At 39.9% G+C, this 21,747-nt stretch overlaps 1 protein-coding gene across 2 annotated transcripts in view; it reads right to left on the reverse strand.

Moving 5' to 3' along the window:
- Positions 1-21,747, reverse strand: part of LOC122664089 (phosphoenolpyruvate carboxylase 4) — a 63,171-nt gene that overhangs the window by 22,941 nt on the left and 18,483 nt on the right. For both annotated transcript variants that reach the window (XM_043859775.1, XM_043859776.1), the window contains exons 9-15: positions 19,578-19,719; positions 14,751-14,885; positions 13,255-13,328; positions 12,846-13,127; positions 12,057-12,182; positions 11,854-11,955; positions 11,622-11,768 (exon numbers count right to left, since the gene is read on the reverse strand). In XM_043859775.1, coding sequence (XP_043715710.1) covers positions 11,622-11,768; positions 11,854-11,955; positions 12,057-12,182; positions 12,846-13,127; positions 13,255-13,328; positions 14,751-14,885; positions 19,578-19,719 — 1,008 coding nt within the window. The remainder of the gene's footprint in view (positions 1-11,621; positions 11,769-11,853; positions 11,956-12,056; positions 12,183-12,845; positions 13,128-13,254; positions 13,329-14,750; positions 14,886-19,577; positions 19,720-21,747) is intronic.

Raw genomic sequence — 21,747 nt, forward strand, 5'->3', positions numbered from 1 at the left:
GTGTTCCTGTTCATCTTCCTATGATGTTGTACTATGACAACAAGGCTGCAATCAGCATTGCACACAACCCAGTACAGCATGATCGTACTAAGCATGTTGAAGTGGACAGGCATTTTATTAAAGAGAAATTGGAAGAAGGGTTGATTTGTGTTCCCTTTGTGAAATCTACTGATCAAATTGCTGATATTTTCATCAAGGGATTGTCTGGAAAATTGTTCCATTAATTTAGTCAAGTTGGGCATGATTGACATATTTGCTCCAACTTGAGGGGGAGTGTTGAATTATGTATTCCAGAATACCGTGGGGGTATTCTGGTCATTTTACAGTTGTATTTTTACTTTCTCTGTACCTCCTAGTTAAGTCGGCTGTACTAGGGGTATTTTGGTCATTAGCATATAATCTCTTCTATTATAAATATAAGGCTTGTTTGATTATATTGATCACTCAAGCAATTACTCTCTAATTCAGATTTGCTAACAGATTCCTTTCCTCCATTTCTGGTATGGGCAATTTCCATGTTACTTCTTCTATTTCCCTTGACTCTATTCTTCATGTCCCTAACTTTGCCACTAATCTCTTATCTGTGAGCCACTTAACTAAATTTTTGAATAGCTGTATCACTTTTTTCATTGTCTTTTTTAGGATTTGGTAACGAAGAGGAAAACTGGCAGTGGATGTGAGGAGAAAAGATTCTACCTTTTTGAACCCCGCACACCTGTTTTGCCCATAGCTCAATCCTGTGTGTGTGGACATAGTGACAACAGTACTGTGAATTCTAAGATGCTTTGGCAACAACATTTAGGCCATCCTTGTTTTGTTGTTATGAAAAAACAATTGCCACACTTGTTTTCTCCTTTTTCTTCTTCCTATGTTGTTCAGTGTGAACCATTTATGTGTGCCAAATATTATCGTTCTTCTTATCCATATCGTGGTAATAGATCCATTATTCCTTTTCATATTATGTATTTTGATGTTTGGGGACCTGCTCCCGCTACTTCTTTCTTTCATTATCGTTATTTTGTTTCATTTTGATGATTATTCTCGGTCCACATGAACTTTTTTTGATAAAGCATAAGAGTGATGTTTATGATGCCTTCATTTTTGATGATTTGTACTCAATTTGAGATTAAAATTAAAATTGTTCATTCTAATAATCCATCGACTTGCTTGTGTTGACACACCCCAACAGAATGGGGTAGCTGAGAAGAAAAATCACTATTTGTCATGCATGTCCCTAAGAATTTTTGGTTTGATGCCCTTTTTTATGCTGCCTTCTTAATCAACCACATGCCTACTATATTCCTTGGTTCCAAATCCCCTTTGAAAATTTTGTCTCCTCAGGCTTCTGCTTTCTCCCTTCCCCCCAAGGTGTTTGGGTGTATCTGTTATGTCCATACTAATAAGTATGCTCAGACTAAACTTTACCCCAAGGCCCTCAAATGCCTCTTTCTAGGGTGTTCCTTCTCTACAAAAGGCTATAAGTGTTATCATCCCTCTTCCGGAAGGTGACTTCTATCCAAATATGTCACCTTCTTTGAATTTGTACCTTTCTTTACTCCTCGTCAGCATCTTCTTCATGGGGAGAATAGTGGGAGTGAAAACTCTACTGATGTTACCCCTCTTCCTTCACCTATACCCTTTCCTCCATTTTTGTTTGATGTTGGAAAACACAAGGAAGTGTATGTTGTTGATCATTCAGGGAGTTCTGGTAATAAGGAGTTGCTTATGTACCAAAGAAAAGGAAAGAAGACATGCCAAGAGTCCTCTTTAGATCCAGATCCTAAGATCTACCTTCCTCAGCCAGGCAACACTCCTCCTCCTTATTTAGATCTCTCCATTGCTATTCAAACGCAAAAGAGAGCTTGCACCAATCCTCAAAGTTTGTTTCTTATGATGCTATCTCTCCTACAAGTGTTGTTTTTTCTGTTGCTCTTTCCTCCACTTCCATTCCTAAGAATGCCATTGAAACCATATCTGGTCCAAAGTGGAAGGAAGCCATATATGAGGAAATGATGGCACTTGAGAAGAACTATACATAGAAGCTGGTTGATTTTCCTAAGGAGAGATCTAGTTAGATGTAGATGGGTTTACACAATCAAATACCGATCAGATGGTGATGTTGAGAGATATAAGGGTACAATTAGGTGTATGGGATTGAGTATCAGGAGACATTTGCTCTTGTCGGTAAACACAACTCAATAAGAGTTCTCTTATCATTGGCAACCAATAGAAACTAGCCATTCTATCAGTTGGATGCATAGTACAAGGTCTCGCCAAGATCTTGGTAAATATCTCGGTATTTCAAGATGCCAAGTCAAAAACAACCATGAAAGAAGAAAAGAACATAATCTCGACTGAACTTTTGGTATCTCACCGAAATTTCAGTCCGAGATTTCGTATCAGGTCGAAATGTTACAATCCACCTTATATAAATACCATAACTTGATTGTCTCAGTCGAAATATCGACCAACTCTCAATGGACTTGACTGGTTTCGTCAGTTTTTCTTCAAAAACCCCCCAAACTCTCCTATTTGCTCCAAAACTTACCCAAACAAGCTTGGAACAAGAGGATTTGTTGCTCAACAACAACATTTGGAGGAGATTTGCTCTAAATCTCCTATTGCTTATTTAAGTGGTTTTACTTGAATTATATGTGTTCTAATACTAAGGATTGTGCAGAATAGGCCATAACAGTGTATACAACTTACACTACCAATCATTTTGGGCGTGATTATTAAAAAAAGTAAGGGTTCCACTATGTTTATAGGGCCTCAATAGGCTGTCATACAAGTTTCATGACCTAAGTAGGTCATATGGCCCCCAAAACCAAGGGCCGAAATATGAAGAAAAAAAAATTCATGCTCTCGGTAGGGATGTAAACAGATCGGATTCGGCTCGGATAGTGCTATATTCGCATCTGCATCCGATTAGCTTTCGGACGGATTCGGATAGTGCTAAACGGATACGGACACGGATACGGATCGTATATTTTATCCGTTTACATGTAAATATAGCTTTTCGGATAGCTATAGCCTATCCGTATCTGCATCCGTTTAGCTTTCGGACGGATTCAGATAGTGCTAAACGGATACGGACATGGATACGGAAAAGGATTTTGGCTATTCATTTACACCCCTAGCTCTCGGCTGAGATCTCGGGTGTCGACTAAGACAACTCAGTTTTTAGCCTTGCCGAAACCATGCCCAAGACCGAAACCTCAAACATGGTTGGATGTGAAGTATGCTTTCCTCCATGGTGACCTATAAGCAGAAGTGTACATGCAACCTCCACCCAAGTTCAAGTTCCCTTCAACTGAAGCAAAGTATATCTCCTCAAAAAGGCACTATATGGCCTCAAACAATCCCCAAAAGTTTGGTTTGACAGGTTCAAACAGGCCATTCTGAAGAATGGGTATTCCTAGAGTCAAGCTGACTACACTTTATTTACCCGGTGAGGTAATGGTACTATCACAGTCCTTAGTATCTATGTGGATGACATGGTTGTAATTGGAAATGACATGGTTGAGATAACTAGACTGAAGTCCTACTTGGCCCAACAGTTTCTGATTAAAGATCTTGGACCTTTGAAGTGCTTCTTGCGGGTTGAAGTATAAGATCTAGGAAGGGAATCAATCTCTCAAAGGAAGTTTGTGCTAGACTTGTTGAAAGAAACAGGGATGTTGGGGTGTAAGCCAGCAAACTCTACTATTGAATAGAGTCACATGCTATTAGAAGATTGTGGTTCATCCTTTATCCAGGGAAGTACCAAAGACTAGTGGGGAAGTTGATCTACCTCCCTTTGACTTGCCTAGACATCACTTATGAAGTTGGGAGGTGAGCCAATTTATGCATGAGCCCAAGAGTAGGCACTTGGATGTTGTATATCGCATCCTCAGGCACTTTAAGTCCTCCCCAGAGAAAGGACTATTATATGCCAAGCACAACCATTTGAGGATAGAGGGCTCACACAGATGCCGATTGGGCTGGTTCAGTTTCTGACAAATGGTCTACATCAGGCTATTATACATTTATGGGTGGTAACTTGGTTACATGGAGGAGAAAAAAACAGCCTATGGTGGCCCACAACCCTGTGCAACATGACAGGACAAAGCATATTGAGGTGAACCAACATTTAATCAAAGAGAAGATTGACTTTGGCAATACATGCACTCTTTTTGTGAGGATAGGTGATCCATTGGCAGATATCTTCACCAAAGGGCTTGTCCATCATTAGCAAGGTACTAAAACTCGGAACTCGGTACCAACTCGGCCCTTGGAAAAACCGAGTTGAGTCGAGATCTCGCCGAGTTAATACAATTTTTTTTTTCAACTCGAAACCTCAGCTCGGTGATTTTTAGACCTAGTTTGGGTCTGAAACTTGGTACTCGACCAATTTTATGCCATTTAAACACAATGGCACTATCAGATTTTGCAAAAACAAAGTCTAAATATGAGTTTCACTTCGGACCATAGGTTGGTAGGCGACGACGTACTAAAAATACCCTACTCGACACATAATTTAATAATAGAAAGCAATCAAAACATTCAATTAATGTTCTTAAAATAACTTAAATAAGCATTAGAAACGTTAAAGTGTACAATACATCAATCTTTCAACAAAGTTTACATAAAATATGATATGTTAATTGTTAGTTATGGCCCAGAATACCGTGGGGGGTATTCTGGACCTTTTTCCCTTTATTTATTTGATTGTTTTGTATATGGGTTTAGTCCCACATTGCTCATGTACAACCTTTTATGTTTTATTTACTCTTATAAATAAAGTAGAGCTTGGGGTGAATTAATCATCCAAGCCTTTCCCTAATTTTAAATCTCTCTTCATGGTATTAGAGCAGGTTTCGAATTAGGGACCAATAAATTTCGATTTCAGTTTTTTTCTCCCTCTCTCTCTCGATCTCCTTCCTCTCTCTTTCTCTCGGTTTCTTCCCTCTCCCTTTCTTTCTCTCTCTTTCTCCGTTGTTCTCTATCCCATATAGGGCAGCACTGATGAGGTCATCATGCGATCCAGTTGCTGCCCCCATTACCTCAATTATGCTCCATGATTCTGCTGCTGCTCGATAGGAACAAACCAGACTTGCCTGCGATATTGGTCCTTCAGCCTTTTTTTGGGGATTGCCTCTACAACAAAGGAATCACCACCTATCTTTGAAGACCACTACCTGCTGCAGGATATTTTTATTGGTTCTGTTCTTATCCCACAGATTTGAAGATTTCCTTAAGATCGATTTCACCATTACAGGGTTTTTTTCAAAACCCTGACAATTATCGATCTTAGGGTTCCTGCTGTCTTTTGGACCTGAATTTCTGCAGACTGCTTCTCCACTTCTAAAGCTCCACTCAACAGCAATTGGGCTTCATCAGTTCAATTTTTTTGAAGACCCCTGAGATCGATCCTCCACCATCACAGGGTTTTTTAAAACCCTGACACATATCGATCTTAGGGCTGCTGCTGCTTCTCTAGATCTGATTTTTATAGGTGTTTTTCTCAGTTTTAGAGGCTTCATCGACTTCAATTTCAGTCCATTCACTGCAGTTTTTTGGCCACTTGTTTCCTTCATCGATTTCAGCCATTCAGGGTATCTTCAACACCTTGACAGAATCGATTAGGGTTTTTTCACTTGGTTGCTGGTTCTGTTTTTTGGAGACTTATTTAGTCAATATAAAGGGCTTCTCCTCCATTTTTCAGCCTGTACCTTGGAGGATTATTGGACTTCTTTGCTGCCAGTATGGGGAATTCTTCCAATTCCACAGCCACCTCGGATCATGATGGCCACAGCAAGCCAGACTACCACAGTTTTCCACCCAACCTTATTAAATTGGATGGCTCAAATTATCTCCTATGGTCCAGATCTTCCTCCTTTGCTATTGTTGGCCGTGGTCTCACCAGCCATATTAATGGCACTAGTGTTATGCCCACTGACACAGGGCCTGCTTAGGAAAAGTGGCTTGCTAATAATGGTGTTCTAATGTCTTACCTGATAGGCTCTCTGACTTCAGATTTACAACATAACTTCCTTCTCCTGGACACTGCCTCCCAGATTTGGACTGCTTGCAAGGAAACGCATGGGCAGCTTGGCAATGAGCCCAAGTATATGAACTTCGGCAGCAGGTTCTTCACACCACTCAGGGAGACCTTTCAGTCTCCAAGTACTATGCTACTCTCCACAGTTTGTGGCAACAGTTGGACCATTTCTCTGACTTCCACCCTACTACAGTGACTGATATTGCTTCTACAAGAAGCAAGTGGACAAGACCAGGGTATATGACTTTTTGGCTGGATTGAATGTGGAGTATGATCAGATCCGTGTTCAGGTGTTGGGCCATAAGCCTTTTCCCACACTTGACCAATCTTATGCATTGGTGTCATTTGAGGAGAATCGTAGGGCTGCCATGTTGCACCCTCCTATTACAGACAGATCGGCTCTCAAGGCTGCTGCCCCTGTCACTCCTGCTCCTAGTGGCAATGCTTCTCTTGGTGATTCTGCTACAGGAACTGTTGTTTGCACGCACTGTCACAAACCCTATCACACCAAAGAGAAGTGCTGGAAACTCCATGGGAAACCAGCTGATTTTGAGGCTGAAAGGGCTGCCAAGAACCAGAATAAGATAAAGACAAAGGCCCATCAGACTGAGACTGTTACTGCAGCCCCTGCTACTGACCCTGGTCTATCCCAAGATAATCTACAGGCACTCCTACGTATGCTAAGGTCTTCCGCTACTGCGGCCTCTACTACATCAGCTACTGCCAGTTCCCCTGCTCCTTCAGGTTCACACTTTGCCCGGTCAGGTATTGCATTTGGGGGTCATTGTGCTTCTGTAGCTTCCCATCCTTGGATCATAGATTCTGGAGCTACAGATCATATGACCGGTTCCTCTAGTTTGTTTCATAGATACTCTCCCACTTCTGGGAAAGACAAGGTCAAGGTGGCTGATGGTTCTCTTTCTTCCATCTCTGGAAAGGGGATCATCAACTGCACTTCCTCTCTTCCCTTGTCTTCTGTTTTGCACATTCCTAACTTTACTACTAACCTGCTTTCCATTAGTAGTATTACTCGTGATCTTAACTGCAAAGTCACTTTCTTTCCTTCTCAGTGTGTGTTTCAGGATCTGGAGTCTGGGAAGATGATTGGATTGGGTAAAGTGCACGGTGGGTTGTACCTGCTTGATGACGGTCGCTTCTCTCCACCACCATTACATTCTCCACCACACCAAAACTTCATGGTCTCTTCTGAACTCTACCAGTGGCACTTTAGGTTAGGTCACCCCCTTTAGGGATTTTAGCTCATTTATTTTCTAGTTTGGCCACCCTTCGTACTAAGGATGACTTTTTTTGTGAGGCTGGTGTTCTGGCCAAACAGCCACGTTCAAATTATCCTCTTTCAAATAAAAGGAGTTCCTTTTGTTTTAATTTGGTGCATTCTGATGTTTGGGGCCCTAGTCATAAACCTTCTATTTCTGGCCATCATTGGTTTGTTTCTTTCATTGATTGTCATTCTCGGCATACCTGGGTGTATCTTTTGCACACAAAAAATCAAGTTTTTTCATGTTTTTAGCATTTTCATAAAATGATACAAACTCAGTTCTAGGCTACTCTCAAAGTCTTGAGAAGTGATAATGGAACCGAGTATACTGAGTCACAATTTCAAAAATATTTGGCTAACCATGGCATACTTCATCAAACTAGTTGTGTTGATACCGCTGCCCAGAATGGTGTGGTAGAACGAAAGAATCGCCACTTGTTAGAGATGGCCAGGGCTTTGCTATTTGCGAGGAATGTCCCATCTTAATATTGGGGGGATGCGGTACTGACTGCAGCCTATCTCATCAATCGGCTGCCTTCTAAGGTTCTCAACTCTCGTAGCCCCTCTGATATTTTAATGGAAAATTCCTCCTTTATTATGCCCCCCAAGGTGTTTGGTTGTGTGTGTTATGCTAGGAATACTAGATCTCCTGGCAAACTTGAACCTCGAGGACTTCGTTGTATTTTCTTGGGTTATTCTCCGACCCAGAAAGGTTACAAGTGTTACCATCCCCCTTCCCGCCGTACCCAGGTTAGTATGGATGTTATTTTCCATGAGTCCCTTTCTTACTATTCTTCGCCACCTCTTCAAGGGGAGAGGACTAGTGAAGATGTGCCTTTTGAGATTCCTCTACCAGAGGTTCCTCAGGCTGCTGTCCAGCCTACTTTGGATGTCCAACTTCCTCTGGCTGTTCCTACCTCACCTGATGGGAGTCCTTTACAGGGGGAGACCATAGAAAATAATGTTGTTAATGTTCCTATCCAGGGGGAGCTGACTCCAGTCCAGAGGACTATTGGTGAATTTCAGAAGAGAATCGACGACAACACCAACATCATCACCTATACAAGGGGCAGATCCAACAGAGGGCAGTTGCAAACCACTGTAGCACCAGTACCCATCCAATTGCCGGCTCCAGACCCGGATCCTTCATCTCCTGGTAATCCCTCTCCTTCCGACCTACCTATTGCTCATCGCAAAGGTACTAGGACTTGCACTTTACATCCCATATCTCGCTTTGTTTCGTATAGTTCTCTTTCTCCTTCTTTCCATGCTTTTGTATCCTCTCTTTCTTCTGTCTCTATTCCGAAAAATTGGCAGGAAGCATATACAGATGGAAAGTGGAAGGCTGCAATGTTGGAAGAAATGAGAGCACTACACAAAAATAACACGTGGGATCTTGTGGCTCTTCCTCCAAGGAAAAAACCAGTAGGATGTAAATGGGTCTTCGTAGTCAAATAGAAGGCTAATCGTTCAGTGGATCGGTATAAGGCACGTCTGGTTGCAAAGGGGTTTACTCAGACTTATGAAGTTGACTACCAGGAGACCTTTGCACCAGTGGCAAAGCTCAACACTATCAGGGTGTTATTATCTTGTGCTGCAAATCTTAGGTGGGATCTTCAGCAGTTAGATGTAAAGAATGCCTTCCTACATGGGGAGCTTGAGGAGGAGGTATACATGGACATTCCACCAGGCTTCTCTGATGACAGGACTAGGGGCAAAGTCTGTAAGTTGAAACGTGCTCTCTATGGGTTGAAGCAGTCACCAAGGGCCTGGTTCGGCAGATTTCATAAGGCTATGATTTCAGCAGGTTATAAGCAGAGCAATGCTGATCACACCTTGTTCATCAAACGAGTTGGTGACAAGGTTACTCTACTCATAGTCTATGTGGATGATATAGTGGTGACTGGTAATGATGATGTTGTTATCAGGGATTTGAAGCTTCTCCTTGGCCGTGAGTTTGAGGTCAAAGATCTAGGCTCTCTAAAATATTTTCTAGGGATAGAAGTTGCTCGCTCTTCAAAGGGCAACTTTCTTTCTCAAAGAAAATATGTCCTTAATCTATTGACTGAGACAGAGCTGCTAGGTTGTCATCTTTCAGATACTCCTATGGATGCTACTACAAAACTTAGGGAGAAAGAAGGTGAAACTATTGACAAGGGTGGTTATCAGCGGTTAGTGGGCAAACTAATCTATCTTTCTCACACCAGACCTAACATAGCAGTTGTTGTAAGTATGGTGAGCCAATTCATGCATGATCCCTATTCCTCTCATATGGATGCAGTCCGTCGTATTTTGAGGTATTTGAAGTCTGCTCCAGGAAAGGGAATTCTCTTATCTCCCAATGGTCATCTCAAGGTTGAAGCTTATACTGATGCCGATTGGGCTGGTTCTCCTGACAAAAAATCTATTTCTGGCTATTGTTCCTTTGTGGGTGGGAACCTTGTCACATGGGGTAGCAAAAAGCAGAATGTTGTGGCAAGGTCCAATGCTGAAGCCGAGTTTCGAGCGATGGCCCAAGGCATTTGTGAACTTCTATGGCTTAGAGGGTTATTACAGGATATTGGTGTGGCTGTCCATCTTCCAATGATGCTTTATTGTTTATTGCCATTAGCATTGCTCATAACCCTGTCCAGCATGATCGCACTAAACACGTGGAGGTTGACAGACATTTCATCAAGGAAAAGCTTGAAGCTGGCCTCATTTGTGTTCCCTTTGTGAAGTCTCATCGATCAATCGGGCGGATGTGTTCACTAAGGGGCTGAATGGCAAGCTGTTTCATCCTATCTTAGTCAAGTTGGGCATGCATGATATATATGCTCCAACTTGAGGGAGAGTGTTAGATATGGGCCAGAATACCGTGGGGGGTATTCTGGACCTTTTTCCCTTTATTTATTTGATTGTTTTGTATATGGGTTTAGTCCCACATTGCTCATGTACAACCTTTTATGTTTTATTTACTCTTATAAATAAAGTAGAGCTTGGGGTGAATTAATCATCCAAGCCTTTCCCTAATTTTAAATCTCTCTTCATTAATGTATTCAGTCCCAACACGATTCACATAGAATTCCCATGTCATAGTGTTGTTGTAGTTTTGCACATAGTATCCCACTTGAAGATGTGTAGCTGAATCCTTCAAATGTGCAGCTGATTCAACTCTCCCGAAGGTCAGAACTTGAAATCCACAAGTAAAATGAAGAAGGAGCTTCAAATGGGGAAGAAAATGGCCTTTGGACAGAACTCAACTGAGATATGTCAAGTTCTGTCGAGTTAGGTAAGTTTTAAAGAGGTAAATGGGTCGAGTTCTGGGTCGACCAGAGAACTCGACCGAGATAGTGTAATTTTTAAAATCGTATGGTAACTCGACTCGATTTCTCAAAAAACCGAGATCTCACGAGTTCTCAAACCATGATCATCAGTTCAGTACCCTTTGTGCAAGCTGGGAATGTACGACATTTATTCTCCAGCTTGAGGGGGACTATTGGAGTTCATGTAATAATGTTACTTTGGGTACTGGGATATATTATGTTGTATTTTTCTTTTACTTTTCTATCTTTCTACCTCTCTTAGCTACCTTACATTAGCTTGAGGGGTAGGAATATAATTTCACTCTTATTATTGGCTAAGTAAATCAACATAGGGGAAGAGTAGTGCAACACTCTCCCACATGTTCTACCGCCACCTCTTTCTCTTCCGTTCTCTTCTTCTCCTTCAACCATCTACTCTCAACTTCTCTCTTGTTCTCTTGTGTTCTTACAATCTTTAGATTCCAACTTCCATATCCATCTATCTATATGAACATATAAGAGAACACATGAATAATGTATTTACACAGAAATAAATATCCATATCCGTCTACCTATATGAACATACTTAGATCAATGAATACAAGTTAAGTATGAATAGTATGCTATTTTGCTATTTCTTCTGTTACTTTCACGAATTGATATATATATATATATTGCATGCAAAAGAATTCCATGATATAAAACTTCATGATCAATTATTGAATATCATTATGAAGATTAAATGCTCATACTGTATTATAAGTAGACCCAGAAGTGTGTGATGGTGGAAATAAGAAAACTCAGGGTACAGATGTTCTGTAAGTTTTTTTTAAAGATAGCAAATCAGTATGAAATATAATAAAATAAATTACTCACATAAACCAATGTTTGTACCAACAATTTTATATGTGCTTTTTCAACAAGAAAAATCAATAAAAAATATCAATGAAACCTATATAGACAACATAAGGTTCAACATCCAAAGTCCAGAAAAGTATCGTCAAAATCAGCTGACCTCTATGGTAGGAGGAACTAAAGGTCTCTTGCCTTTGAGCTCTTTAGTTAGAAACTCAAGTTTTTTTTCTTCATCCCATTCACTATAGACACCCATATCCAGGTATTTAGTAATTGCATCCAATGTTTCAGAGTGTCTACTGGATTCCTGGCACATTGGGGGGTGGGGGAGAAGGTGAGCCTAGACCAATTGAATAAACCGGATGTAACATAGAACGAGAGACCAAACAGACCTGGCGCAAATCAAGCTTCATTAATATTATTCCAAAGGTAGCAACTCTTCGGATCAAGTCAGCAAGACGCCCATCAGCAAGGACTCCAGATCCACATGATTGCTGAAAACATTGACGATCATACATCAGAAGATTAAACATTTTCTGATGGGAGAAGCAGGGAGGAAGAAAGGAAAGAAAACAAAGAGAAGCCATCTGAATACCAGGGAGTCATAGCAGAGCAGTAGAGGCTCCAGAAGTTGTTCTGATGTTTCATAGTAATCCCAAGGTTCATGGTCACAAGGAAGACCTTCAAGGAGAAGCTCCAGTCGTCTTCGTGTTTTCATGAGCTAAACTCAAAGAGCACAGACAATCTTTTCATTATATTATAGATGGACAGAGTTTATTTAACAGTTACAATAGAGTTCTTAGCTTGTCTTTGTACATGTATATGAGTTAAAGGCTTCCTCAACTCAGTGTCAAGGTAAGCTTGCTGATGAAAGATATCCCCAGAATGCCCCCTTTCGTGCAAAAATATCTGAATCTTGGCTGAAAATTCATCTTTGCCAACCTTGGTTCAACAGATTTAAATGCAAGGGTAACAGGGGTACATGCTGGGCCGTATGGTGGAGATGGCATGCAAAACTTGACACATGGCTAATACTCCCCATCCCAGGATTAGTTTGACAAGAGGAGCCATCCACGTGACTGGAAAATGGTGAACTGTCAAGTCAAGCATGCCTTGATGGGCAGTATTGGATGAGGGCAATCATGACAAAGGTAAGTCATTCAAAAACACAATAAATGAAATTGTAACTCTCCATAATGGACAAGGTCAGGTATGGGCTATGTATATGGATCTTTTTAAAGGTATCCTTGTTCCTACTCCCAAGTACCATCTAACTAAAAAAAATTGTAACCTGTACATGTCCCCCCTTCCACATGGTCGCAAAAGGAGCAGACTGGAGACGGTCGGTCCTAACCTTCAGCAGTTTTTATGAGAAGAGAAATACCTTATCTTTAACATTTCCCAAAACAACTCTATAAGGGGCAATTCCAGGTCGTTGAGGTAGGCTCGGTTCTAGAAGCTTCTGGAAGCTGGACCTTCCTATCTGAGATTCCGAAAATAGCTTCCTTTGGGCAAGGAGCTGACTGGAGCTAAATGATGGACTCCTTGGTGTCACGACTGTCTGGAGATTATTAGAAGATGATGAAGTTCTGATTGCAGCTAGAACTCCATTTCCAGATGCTTTTTGCAAGTTTTGAGTTGATGAAAAATCTGAACTTGGGGAATCCTGACCATATAGATTTACAAATATAAATAGATATCAGCTACAATACAATGACATTGGACATTGAAACTATAAATTGGCTAAAAGAAGAGCCAGAACATAAATCTCATTTCCCTGGATATTGCTATACCTGACAACTCAGTGCCATATAATCAGTGCGTGGAATCTCCAGTCTGGGCAATTGAGATTCTCCATCATTGCAGTCTATATGAAGAACAAAGTCCATAAGGAATTCTAATCCAAGAGTAATATTGATTCTTGCTCAAGTACTAGATCTAATAGTGAATTTTACATCAAAATGAGACAAGAAGAAAATTTGACTGGTCCTAGAGCAGTTGGAGCCCCCTTTTCATTCTTCAAAAGTTATCAGGTAGATGGACATTTAATATTGGCACCAATGCAATGGGACCAAATAGTACGAATTTAAGACACCATTTGTTTTATAAATATTGAAAACATCCCATAAAGTCAGGTGTTGGATAACATCCAATAAACCCTTCATGGATGACATATAGATAAGATATTATTAATAGAAAAATTCTTGCGTATACTTGACCTTCCCCAGACCCTGCTAAACGCGGGAGCCTTGTGCACTGGGTACGGCCTTTTTTTTAATGCATCTTAGATCTTAGTATGTCATTTTGCAAAACAGGTTTGTTTAAGGTCTCATAAAAAAGGGCATACCCAGTGCATGAGGCTCCCACCACTGCGGGGTCTGGGGAGGATCATAATGTACACAGCCTTACCCCAGCTTCGTGGAGAGGCTGTTTCCAGACTGAAACCCGTGACCACTAGGTCGCAATAGAGCAACCTTACCATTGCACCAAGGCTTCTGGCACTATCTAGCTTTCATAACAATGTAATTTTGCTGAAAGTGTTTCTGAGTGATTACATGAAAACAAAGGAAACCAGTGTCAAGTACATTTTTCAAAGATGGTGACTAAATGAGTTTTGCTAATATCACATGTTAAAAAAAAAACTAATTACTACATAATTCACCAACTAAAAAGAAGGAATGGATTAGAAATTACTGGAAAACAGTTTTTTTTAATAACTAGCACACAATTGTTTAAGATTCATGCAAAAAGGGTTTGGCTAATGCTTTTTTTTGGTGCCGGCTGCCAACCTGACACAACAACCCTCCTCCTTTATCCGGGCTTGGGACCGGCAGCCGACCTGATTGGAGGGAAAGGATCCATGTAGCCAACCCCATTTAATTGGGAAAAGGCTGAGTTGAGTTGAGAAAGTGTTTAAAATGCATAATAACTAGATAGAACCACTGAAGCTCATAAAAAAATGTGCACTTAAACCACATGCTCACAAGTAAAAAGTTTGGTTCGTTGACCATGGTCGGGGGAAGGGTATGAAAGCAAACATCCATTATGGGTTTAGAAGCCTCACAACTATGGAAAATGTTTGGAATGAGGTGCGGTAATACTCACCAGACTTTTTGCTGGAAAATTAGGTAGTTGGGTTAGTTCAACCATGGAGTTCCCAGATGAGATAAATACGACCATTTATTAAAACCAAAAACAAAAACAAAAAAAATTGACCAAAACAGCAATACATATAACAGAAGTTTACCACTAACCCTTCTCAGTAACAAAACTTAAAGAAAAAGAGTACCTGTGCAAGACGGCAGATCTGCACCGACTGGAAGTTGTGTTGGCAATGCTGAAGCCTGTTGGTTGTAAAGCTTTTTCGACTGACTTCTACTTAATGATTGGTTCCAACTCTCATGCCGATCCTCTGATGCTTTTTCTGCAGAACAATTTGTACAACCCTTAGATCTGATGAGCTATGGCATTGTTTATTGGAGCTTTTGTGGAATTCAAGAGACATAAACCAACCATATGCCCAGTTAAAGAGATTGAGCAGTACACATGTACTGTCTTAAAACAACAACAACAACAAACTCAGCCTTATCCCAACTTAATGGGGTTGGCTACGTGGATCCAAACAAAACAAAATATGGAAAACTGAGGTCTACACAGAGAAGGGGAAAATAGGGATGGGAAATAAGATGGGAAAAGAAAATTGTAAAATGACAAAAAGAAAGAAATGTAAATGTGTACTGTCTTCTGACCCAAAAAAAAGTACTCTCACAACTCCAGTAAGAAATGTAAATGTTGGTATAGGGAAAGAAGCACAAAGGTAAACCTTCCATACTGGAAAGATAATTTAAGCAGCAATACTCCAGATTTTCAAGACTATTTATAAAAAACCCATATGATTCAGGGCAAGACACATAAAGATCTCGAGCGAGTTGGACCATTTCAGAAACAAAATTCACATCTCAAGCAGATATAAGTGTATAAAAACCTGAACAAATCTGATGATCAGCAGTTAAAGTTATAGTTTCTATCAGAAAGTAAGTTGTTGGACCATGCATCAGAAAGAGTAAAACCAGTATAACTGGCTCTTGAAGTAAATAACTTTCTTGTCCAAAAATGATCATTGGTGGATTGATGCACCAGACTCTACATAAAACTTGAACCATCCAGATTAAGGAATTCCACCACAAGTCCAATAAGTTGGATACTGGATTTACCAGTACCATTGTAGAAAACAAAAATACTTAGAAAAAGCACAATTTCACTCTTCTTTTTACTCACTTCACCCATCTAATAATGTGGTTCTTAGTAAAAAACATAATTGAAAAAAAAAATTGTTAGAATGCTGTGTACCTCAAAACATCATTCCCACATCATGGTGAACATATGACCCATGAAATAACCCAACATAACTGTTAGGGTGCAAGTCAACTGAACAGAGCATGTGATTCTTTTAATGGGCAATTACCAATGGTGACTACATGATCATGTAGGAAATTTAGCAGAGCCTTACTGTTCATACATTTAACGTACTTAATCAGTAATTTGGAAGTAAATGCCATGACGAGTTCAATCATGATGTTATCTGAAAGTTTATGATTCTAAAAAAAAATTACTCCTGATATCATGTCATCGTCATCTTACATCTTATGATTATTTGTTGGAATATGTAATCCACAATACCGTGGGGGTATTCTGGTCCTTTTGGGGTAGTTTAATTCCTATGTTATTAGGTTTAAGTTACTGCTCTTGTAAAGACAGTTAGTTAGGGGTAATTATGTCTACAGTCGACTATGTGTGTTTTAGTCCTACATCGCCTATTCCATTCCCTTTGTATTTTCTCCTATATTATAAATAGAGGGGCTTACCTATCAATGAATACAAGATACAATTTTCTCTCATTCTCTCTTTGCTAACCCACGGTTCTTCCAACATGGTATTAGAGCTGGTCTGATCTAGGTTAGAAAGAAAGAACTAGACCTTCTTCAATCAATCGACTTCTCCCTTCTTCTCTCTTTCTCGGCTTCTCCTTCCTCTGGTTTTCTTCTTCTTATCCTTGTAAAGGGGCAGCACTAATGAGGTAAAAACCTTAACCAATGATTTAGTTGCTACCCTCCTCCATTCTATCGATTTTTTTTCATTAAAATTCTGCTGGAACCACCTTTGCGATTTGGGGCTTTCCAGAATTTTTTGGAGATCTGATTTCTATCACTAAAGATGGCTGACCCTCACTTGTTGGAAACTCCTATGCACCCTTTTCCAGCCCCTTTCTACCCTATTCCATTGTCCTCCTTCCCTTTTTTCTTTTTCTCCATCTTTCATTAACCTATCCAGCCTCCATACCCAAATCGATCCCAACTTGTCAGGGTTTTTTTCAAAACCCTGACTCCAATCGATTTTGGGGTTTTCCTTTTCAGATGCAGCTGATTTTTTGGGGGTGATTCCCTACTACTATATGCCCAACTCGTCCTGAATTTGGACCCTTTCTGATGGCTGGATTAGTTTCTACAGCAAAGCATCCTTAACCTTCAAATTTGGTTACATGTCACGAAACCCTGACAAAACTTAGACTCCAATCGAATTGAAGGTTACAGGTTTCAGCTTTTGCTGATTTTTTGAGGGCTGATTACTTCCACTTCAAGGACCAATCAACCTCAATATTGCACCTATCCAACTTTTTTGAAGACACCTACCCCAATCAAGCTCAGCTTTTCAAGGTTTTCCAAAACCCTGATAAAAATCGACTTGGGATAGGGATGTTTACTGCTGTTGAAGTGCTTTGGAGGTGGTTCTAACATTAAAAGAGAACTTTCCTACATCCATACAAGGCTTGAAGAAGGTCTATTTTACTGCAATGGTTGCTGCCCTATTCTTCTGCGATTTTTTGGAAGCTCTCCCCTTTGAAGATAAAGTCTCACTCTTACTGGAGATTGATTGTTCACCTTGGAGGTTCCATTCTAGCAGTCTTGATCAGCATCTATTGGAAGTCTACATCAGCAATTGAAGTCCCCTCTCCCTAAATCGATCTCAATTTCAGGGTTTTCTAAAACCCTGACAATAATTGATTTTAGGGTTTGGGCTGTCCTATCAACCTAATTTTTTGAGGAGAGTCTTATACATATCAAAGGAGTATTCAACCCAAGTTTCAGCATCATTCATTGAATTATTTTGAACAAATTCAGGTTCACACTTATGGCTTGATTTCATCATTTATCAACCTATTCTTTTACTTGTTCCTATATGGCTGGCTGCTTCAACTACCTATGGATTTGTTGAGTTATTTATCTTATACTTGCTGGTTCTATTGAGCTTTACTACATACCTTGCTGGTTCTATTGATTGGCTTCTGTAAGCATGACTGGTTGACATGTTACTGCTACCTTTATGAGGACTATTGCTGCCCTATTATTGAGACTGAGTATCCTACTATTGGAGATCGAATTTCTTTCATTATTGAAGATCCGTATCTACTACCCTAGAGATCAGTTTATTTGGGATTGCAACAGTGTGTTCCATGGTTATTGGTTGCAACTACGAACCTATTCAGTTGTGTGAAGCTTTTTTTTTACTGGTTCATATCCAGCTTACTTTGGGGGCTTGATCCTAGCATTGGTCACTAATTCAGATCTGATCCAAGTTTTTTGTTGAAGCTTATTAGTTATTACATCAATTCTGCCCAGATATCTTCATTAGTTCTATTTAGCATATGGGAGTTTATAGTTTGGAATTTTGCACACTGGTTCTTCCTTATGTGAAGCTCGATCAAGTTTTGAAGAATGGTGCCTTCTCCTTCTAAAAATCAGACCTGTTTTTTATAACTCAGATCTGATCATTGGAGATGGTGTTTTTGGAATTAGTTTGATCGATTAAAGAAGGTTGATGATTACTGTGTTGCATTGTTTTTGTCCATGGTTCTTTATCCCACAACTTTTTTTTACTTCACCACCTCCCATACAATACCTTTGGCATATACCCATAACCACTTTGAAAGTTTATGGTATTCTCTACATAGCCATTTCTTCCTTTTCCATTGCCCTAAGCACCTTTTGGAATATTCTGGAATATTATATTTTTTGCACTATTTCTTATATCATCTCCGTTATCTGTTCATGTGTACTACTACACGTGAGGGGGGGATTATGTACACTACACCTGCAGCCATTACAAAAAGCAGAACTTGCAGAATGTTTGGTGCAAAATATAAAAGATCAGTCTTCTCCACCATTGCTATTGGGTATCCTTCATTATTTTGGGTTGAGTTTGCCGTAAGGGGGAGACGAAGAGTATTGAAGATGTTTGGTTATTGCCTGCCTATATGAGTTCTACAGTTGGGTTGATCATTTCTGCCACCTAATTTATTTGTTTCCGCTGCTTGCTGCCCTAATTGCTTATCTTCAAGATTATCAGCCAGAGATTCATCACTGGACAGCTGTTAAAGATTGGTGAAAGTTTGTTGATCAAGTCTGCCCAGGTTTTGAAAACCTATTTTTTTCAAGTTCTTGAAGGTTTATTTGGGAGCTACATTCGTCATGAAGCTGGATTCTGGTACAACTTGGTTTTTTCCTTTTTTGTTCAAGTTGGGCATTAGTGTCCTGTGTGTGCCAACTTGAGGGGGAGCGTTAGCATTATTATGGAGTTTTTTTTCTTATTAGTTCAAGCTGGATCTTCTTTCTATACTTATTTGTATAATCCAGCTTGAGGGGGAGTATTGGAATATGTAATCCAGAATACCGTGGGGGTATTCTAGTCCTTTTGGGGTAGTTTAATTCCTATGTTACTAGGTTTAAGTCACTGCTCTTATAGAGACAGTTAGTTAGGGGTAATTATGTCTACAGTCGGCTATGTGGATTTTAGTCCTACATCACCTATTTCAGTCCCTTTGTATTTTCCCCTCTATTATAAATAGAGGGGCTTACCTATCAATGAATACAAGATATAATTTTCTCTCATTCTCTCTTTGCTAACCCACGGTTCTTCCAACATTAGTCATTGATTCTAATCTGTAGCAACAAATAATGAGTAATGATATGCAGGATTCTGAATTTTTTCCACTGACTCATGAGTTTGATGTTCTGCATAAAGATGCCTATTTCATGCCAAAGACACGTTGATGTCCCACCTTTCTGTAGAATCTCATGGGCAAGTTCTGACAGCTGATCACTGCTTCTATTAATGGAAAGTTCAAATCTGAGGTTGTCAACTTCCCGAATATAGAGATCAATCGCCATCCAACGAGACAAAAGAGCAACATCTCTCGTCACCTGCAACAACAACAACATCATAAGTATGGCATGGCAATCTACTGACCAAAGGAATTAAAAAAAAAAAAAAATGCAAAGCAGTTCCTTTTGCATTTTAAACTAAACTTTCCAATACAGTTAGGCATGACATTGAACAAGCTAAGTGTGATGGCCAAGATTTCATTCAAATTTTGTTGTTCCATTAGCTTACAGGCAGCTCCTTATATAGAATGGATTGCAGTGTTCTAGACCTTCATTGGTACTTCCTCCTAGACTTAATGGCTCTAACATTTCCAAGGACTTACATTGGGACTCTTTCAAAATATTAAACGAACCTTACATTTTCAAGGTCTTTCATGATTAACAATGAAACTAACCTATTGACATCCCCAAAAACCTATTGATATCCCCAAGACTTCACAATTTTAGAGGACTAGATACAACTAACTAGTTAAATTTGTATCTGCCACTTATCCCTCATATATGGGCATTAAAAATAGGCCCATCACAATAGAAAACATAGAAATACTATGGCCCATATAACCCATTAGGCTACTTATTTAACCCATTAGACTAGGATTTGGGCTTGTTCCGGCAAGAATACTTGTGTTGGAACCACTCTTGACCTACATCAGCTCTCACCGGCTTGAAAAAACTTGACCTTGAGTTTTGTAGAGACGATGGGGTAACAACATGTGAATAGCAGCTTTGACCAGTCCCAAACAGAACTTTGGTGATGTAGGAACTTTAGGATAAAGTCTTCAACCTTGGGAGCTTTCTCTTCAAAGTATTCAGGTGGAATGACGAACTCGATGTGTGCAACGTAGCAACTAGCAACCATCATCAAGAGTAAAGGATGTACGCAAGGGGTGTCATGTAACGGAATAATCGACTTCTTCACTCTCCACTTCAGCTTCCATTGTAGTAGCATACGCCATCACTGCCATCCTTAGTAATCTCTATTGATGGAACCAAACATAAGACATGGGTATCATGGATCATTGTACCGTCCTCATCAATAGGTTGTTCCTCAACCTCCTCAAGAGGAAGTCCATCATAGAACTACATTTCCGGATTGGCGTCATGGCTGCCATGATAGCATTCTTTTGGCGTTGGGGCAGAACTAGTCAAGTGCCCATACATGGCTTCAAAAAACATGTACTCAATAGCAATCATGCAATTAAACAATTCCTTGAACTATGTTGTCATCACCTTCATGAGATTAGTAAGATGAAGATTCCCAGGTGCTGGTCTAGGGTTATTTGAACTTCCTTCCACACTCTGATACCAACTGATGAGAACTTGGTTGTTAGAATTTATGTATTAGAGGTACTTTAGTCCAAGTTTATTGTAAGTCATATACTCATATTGAGTTGTAATTTTATCTTTTGTTACTTTTTACCTTTTACCTCCCTAGGGAGGCATATGTAATTCCAAGGATATTATTACTGAATCAAACAGCTGAGAGTAGCACATCAGCTACACACCACGATTTCTCCCATCTCTCTACTTCTTCTTCCTTCCTCTCTTCTCCTTCCTCTCTTCCTAGCTAATACCCCTTATTCCCTACTACAATCGATCCATACCTAGTTTCTAACTTGGTATTAGAGCTGGTTTGAGAGTCGACTAAGCTCTTTTTTTTTTTCTACACCTCTTTTTGGAACCCTAGAAAGGTAGAGGATTCCACTAGAGGCTATATGTTGAATTATGTACACCAGAATACTGTGGGGGTATTCTGGTCATTTTACAGTTCTTTTTTATATTCTTTGTATGCTAGGGGTATTTTGGTCATTAGGATGTGTTGTAATATGCATTCAGGGGTAGAATAGTCATAAGGGTATTTCTGTCCTTGTACTCATTCCAGAATGTTCTTCTCATTGTTATAAATAAAGATGGTTGTAGTCACTCTGATTCAAGCCAGTATTCACGGAATTCAACATGGTATCAAAGCAGGCAGGGGTCATGGTATCGAGTCCCCCTGGGAGTAGGCAGGTGTTGAAATTATTTATCCACCCGTGTCCCCCTTTGGATAGTCTGCCGTGTTAGAGC

This window comes from Telopea speciosissima, chromosome 6 (assembly GCF_018873765.1).
Source record: "Telopea speciosissima isolate NSW1024214 ecotype Mountain lineage chromosome 6, Tspe_v1, whole genome shotgun sequence".
NCBI lineage: Eukaryota > Viridiplantae > Streptophyta > Magnoliopsida > Proteales > Proteaceae > Telopea > Telopea speciosissima.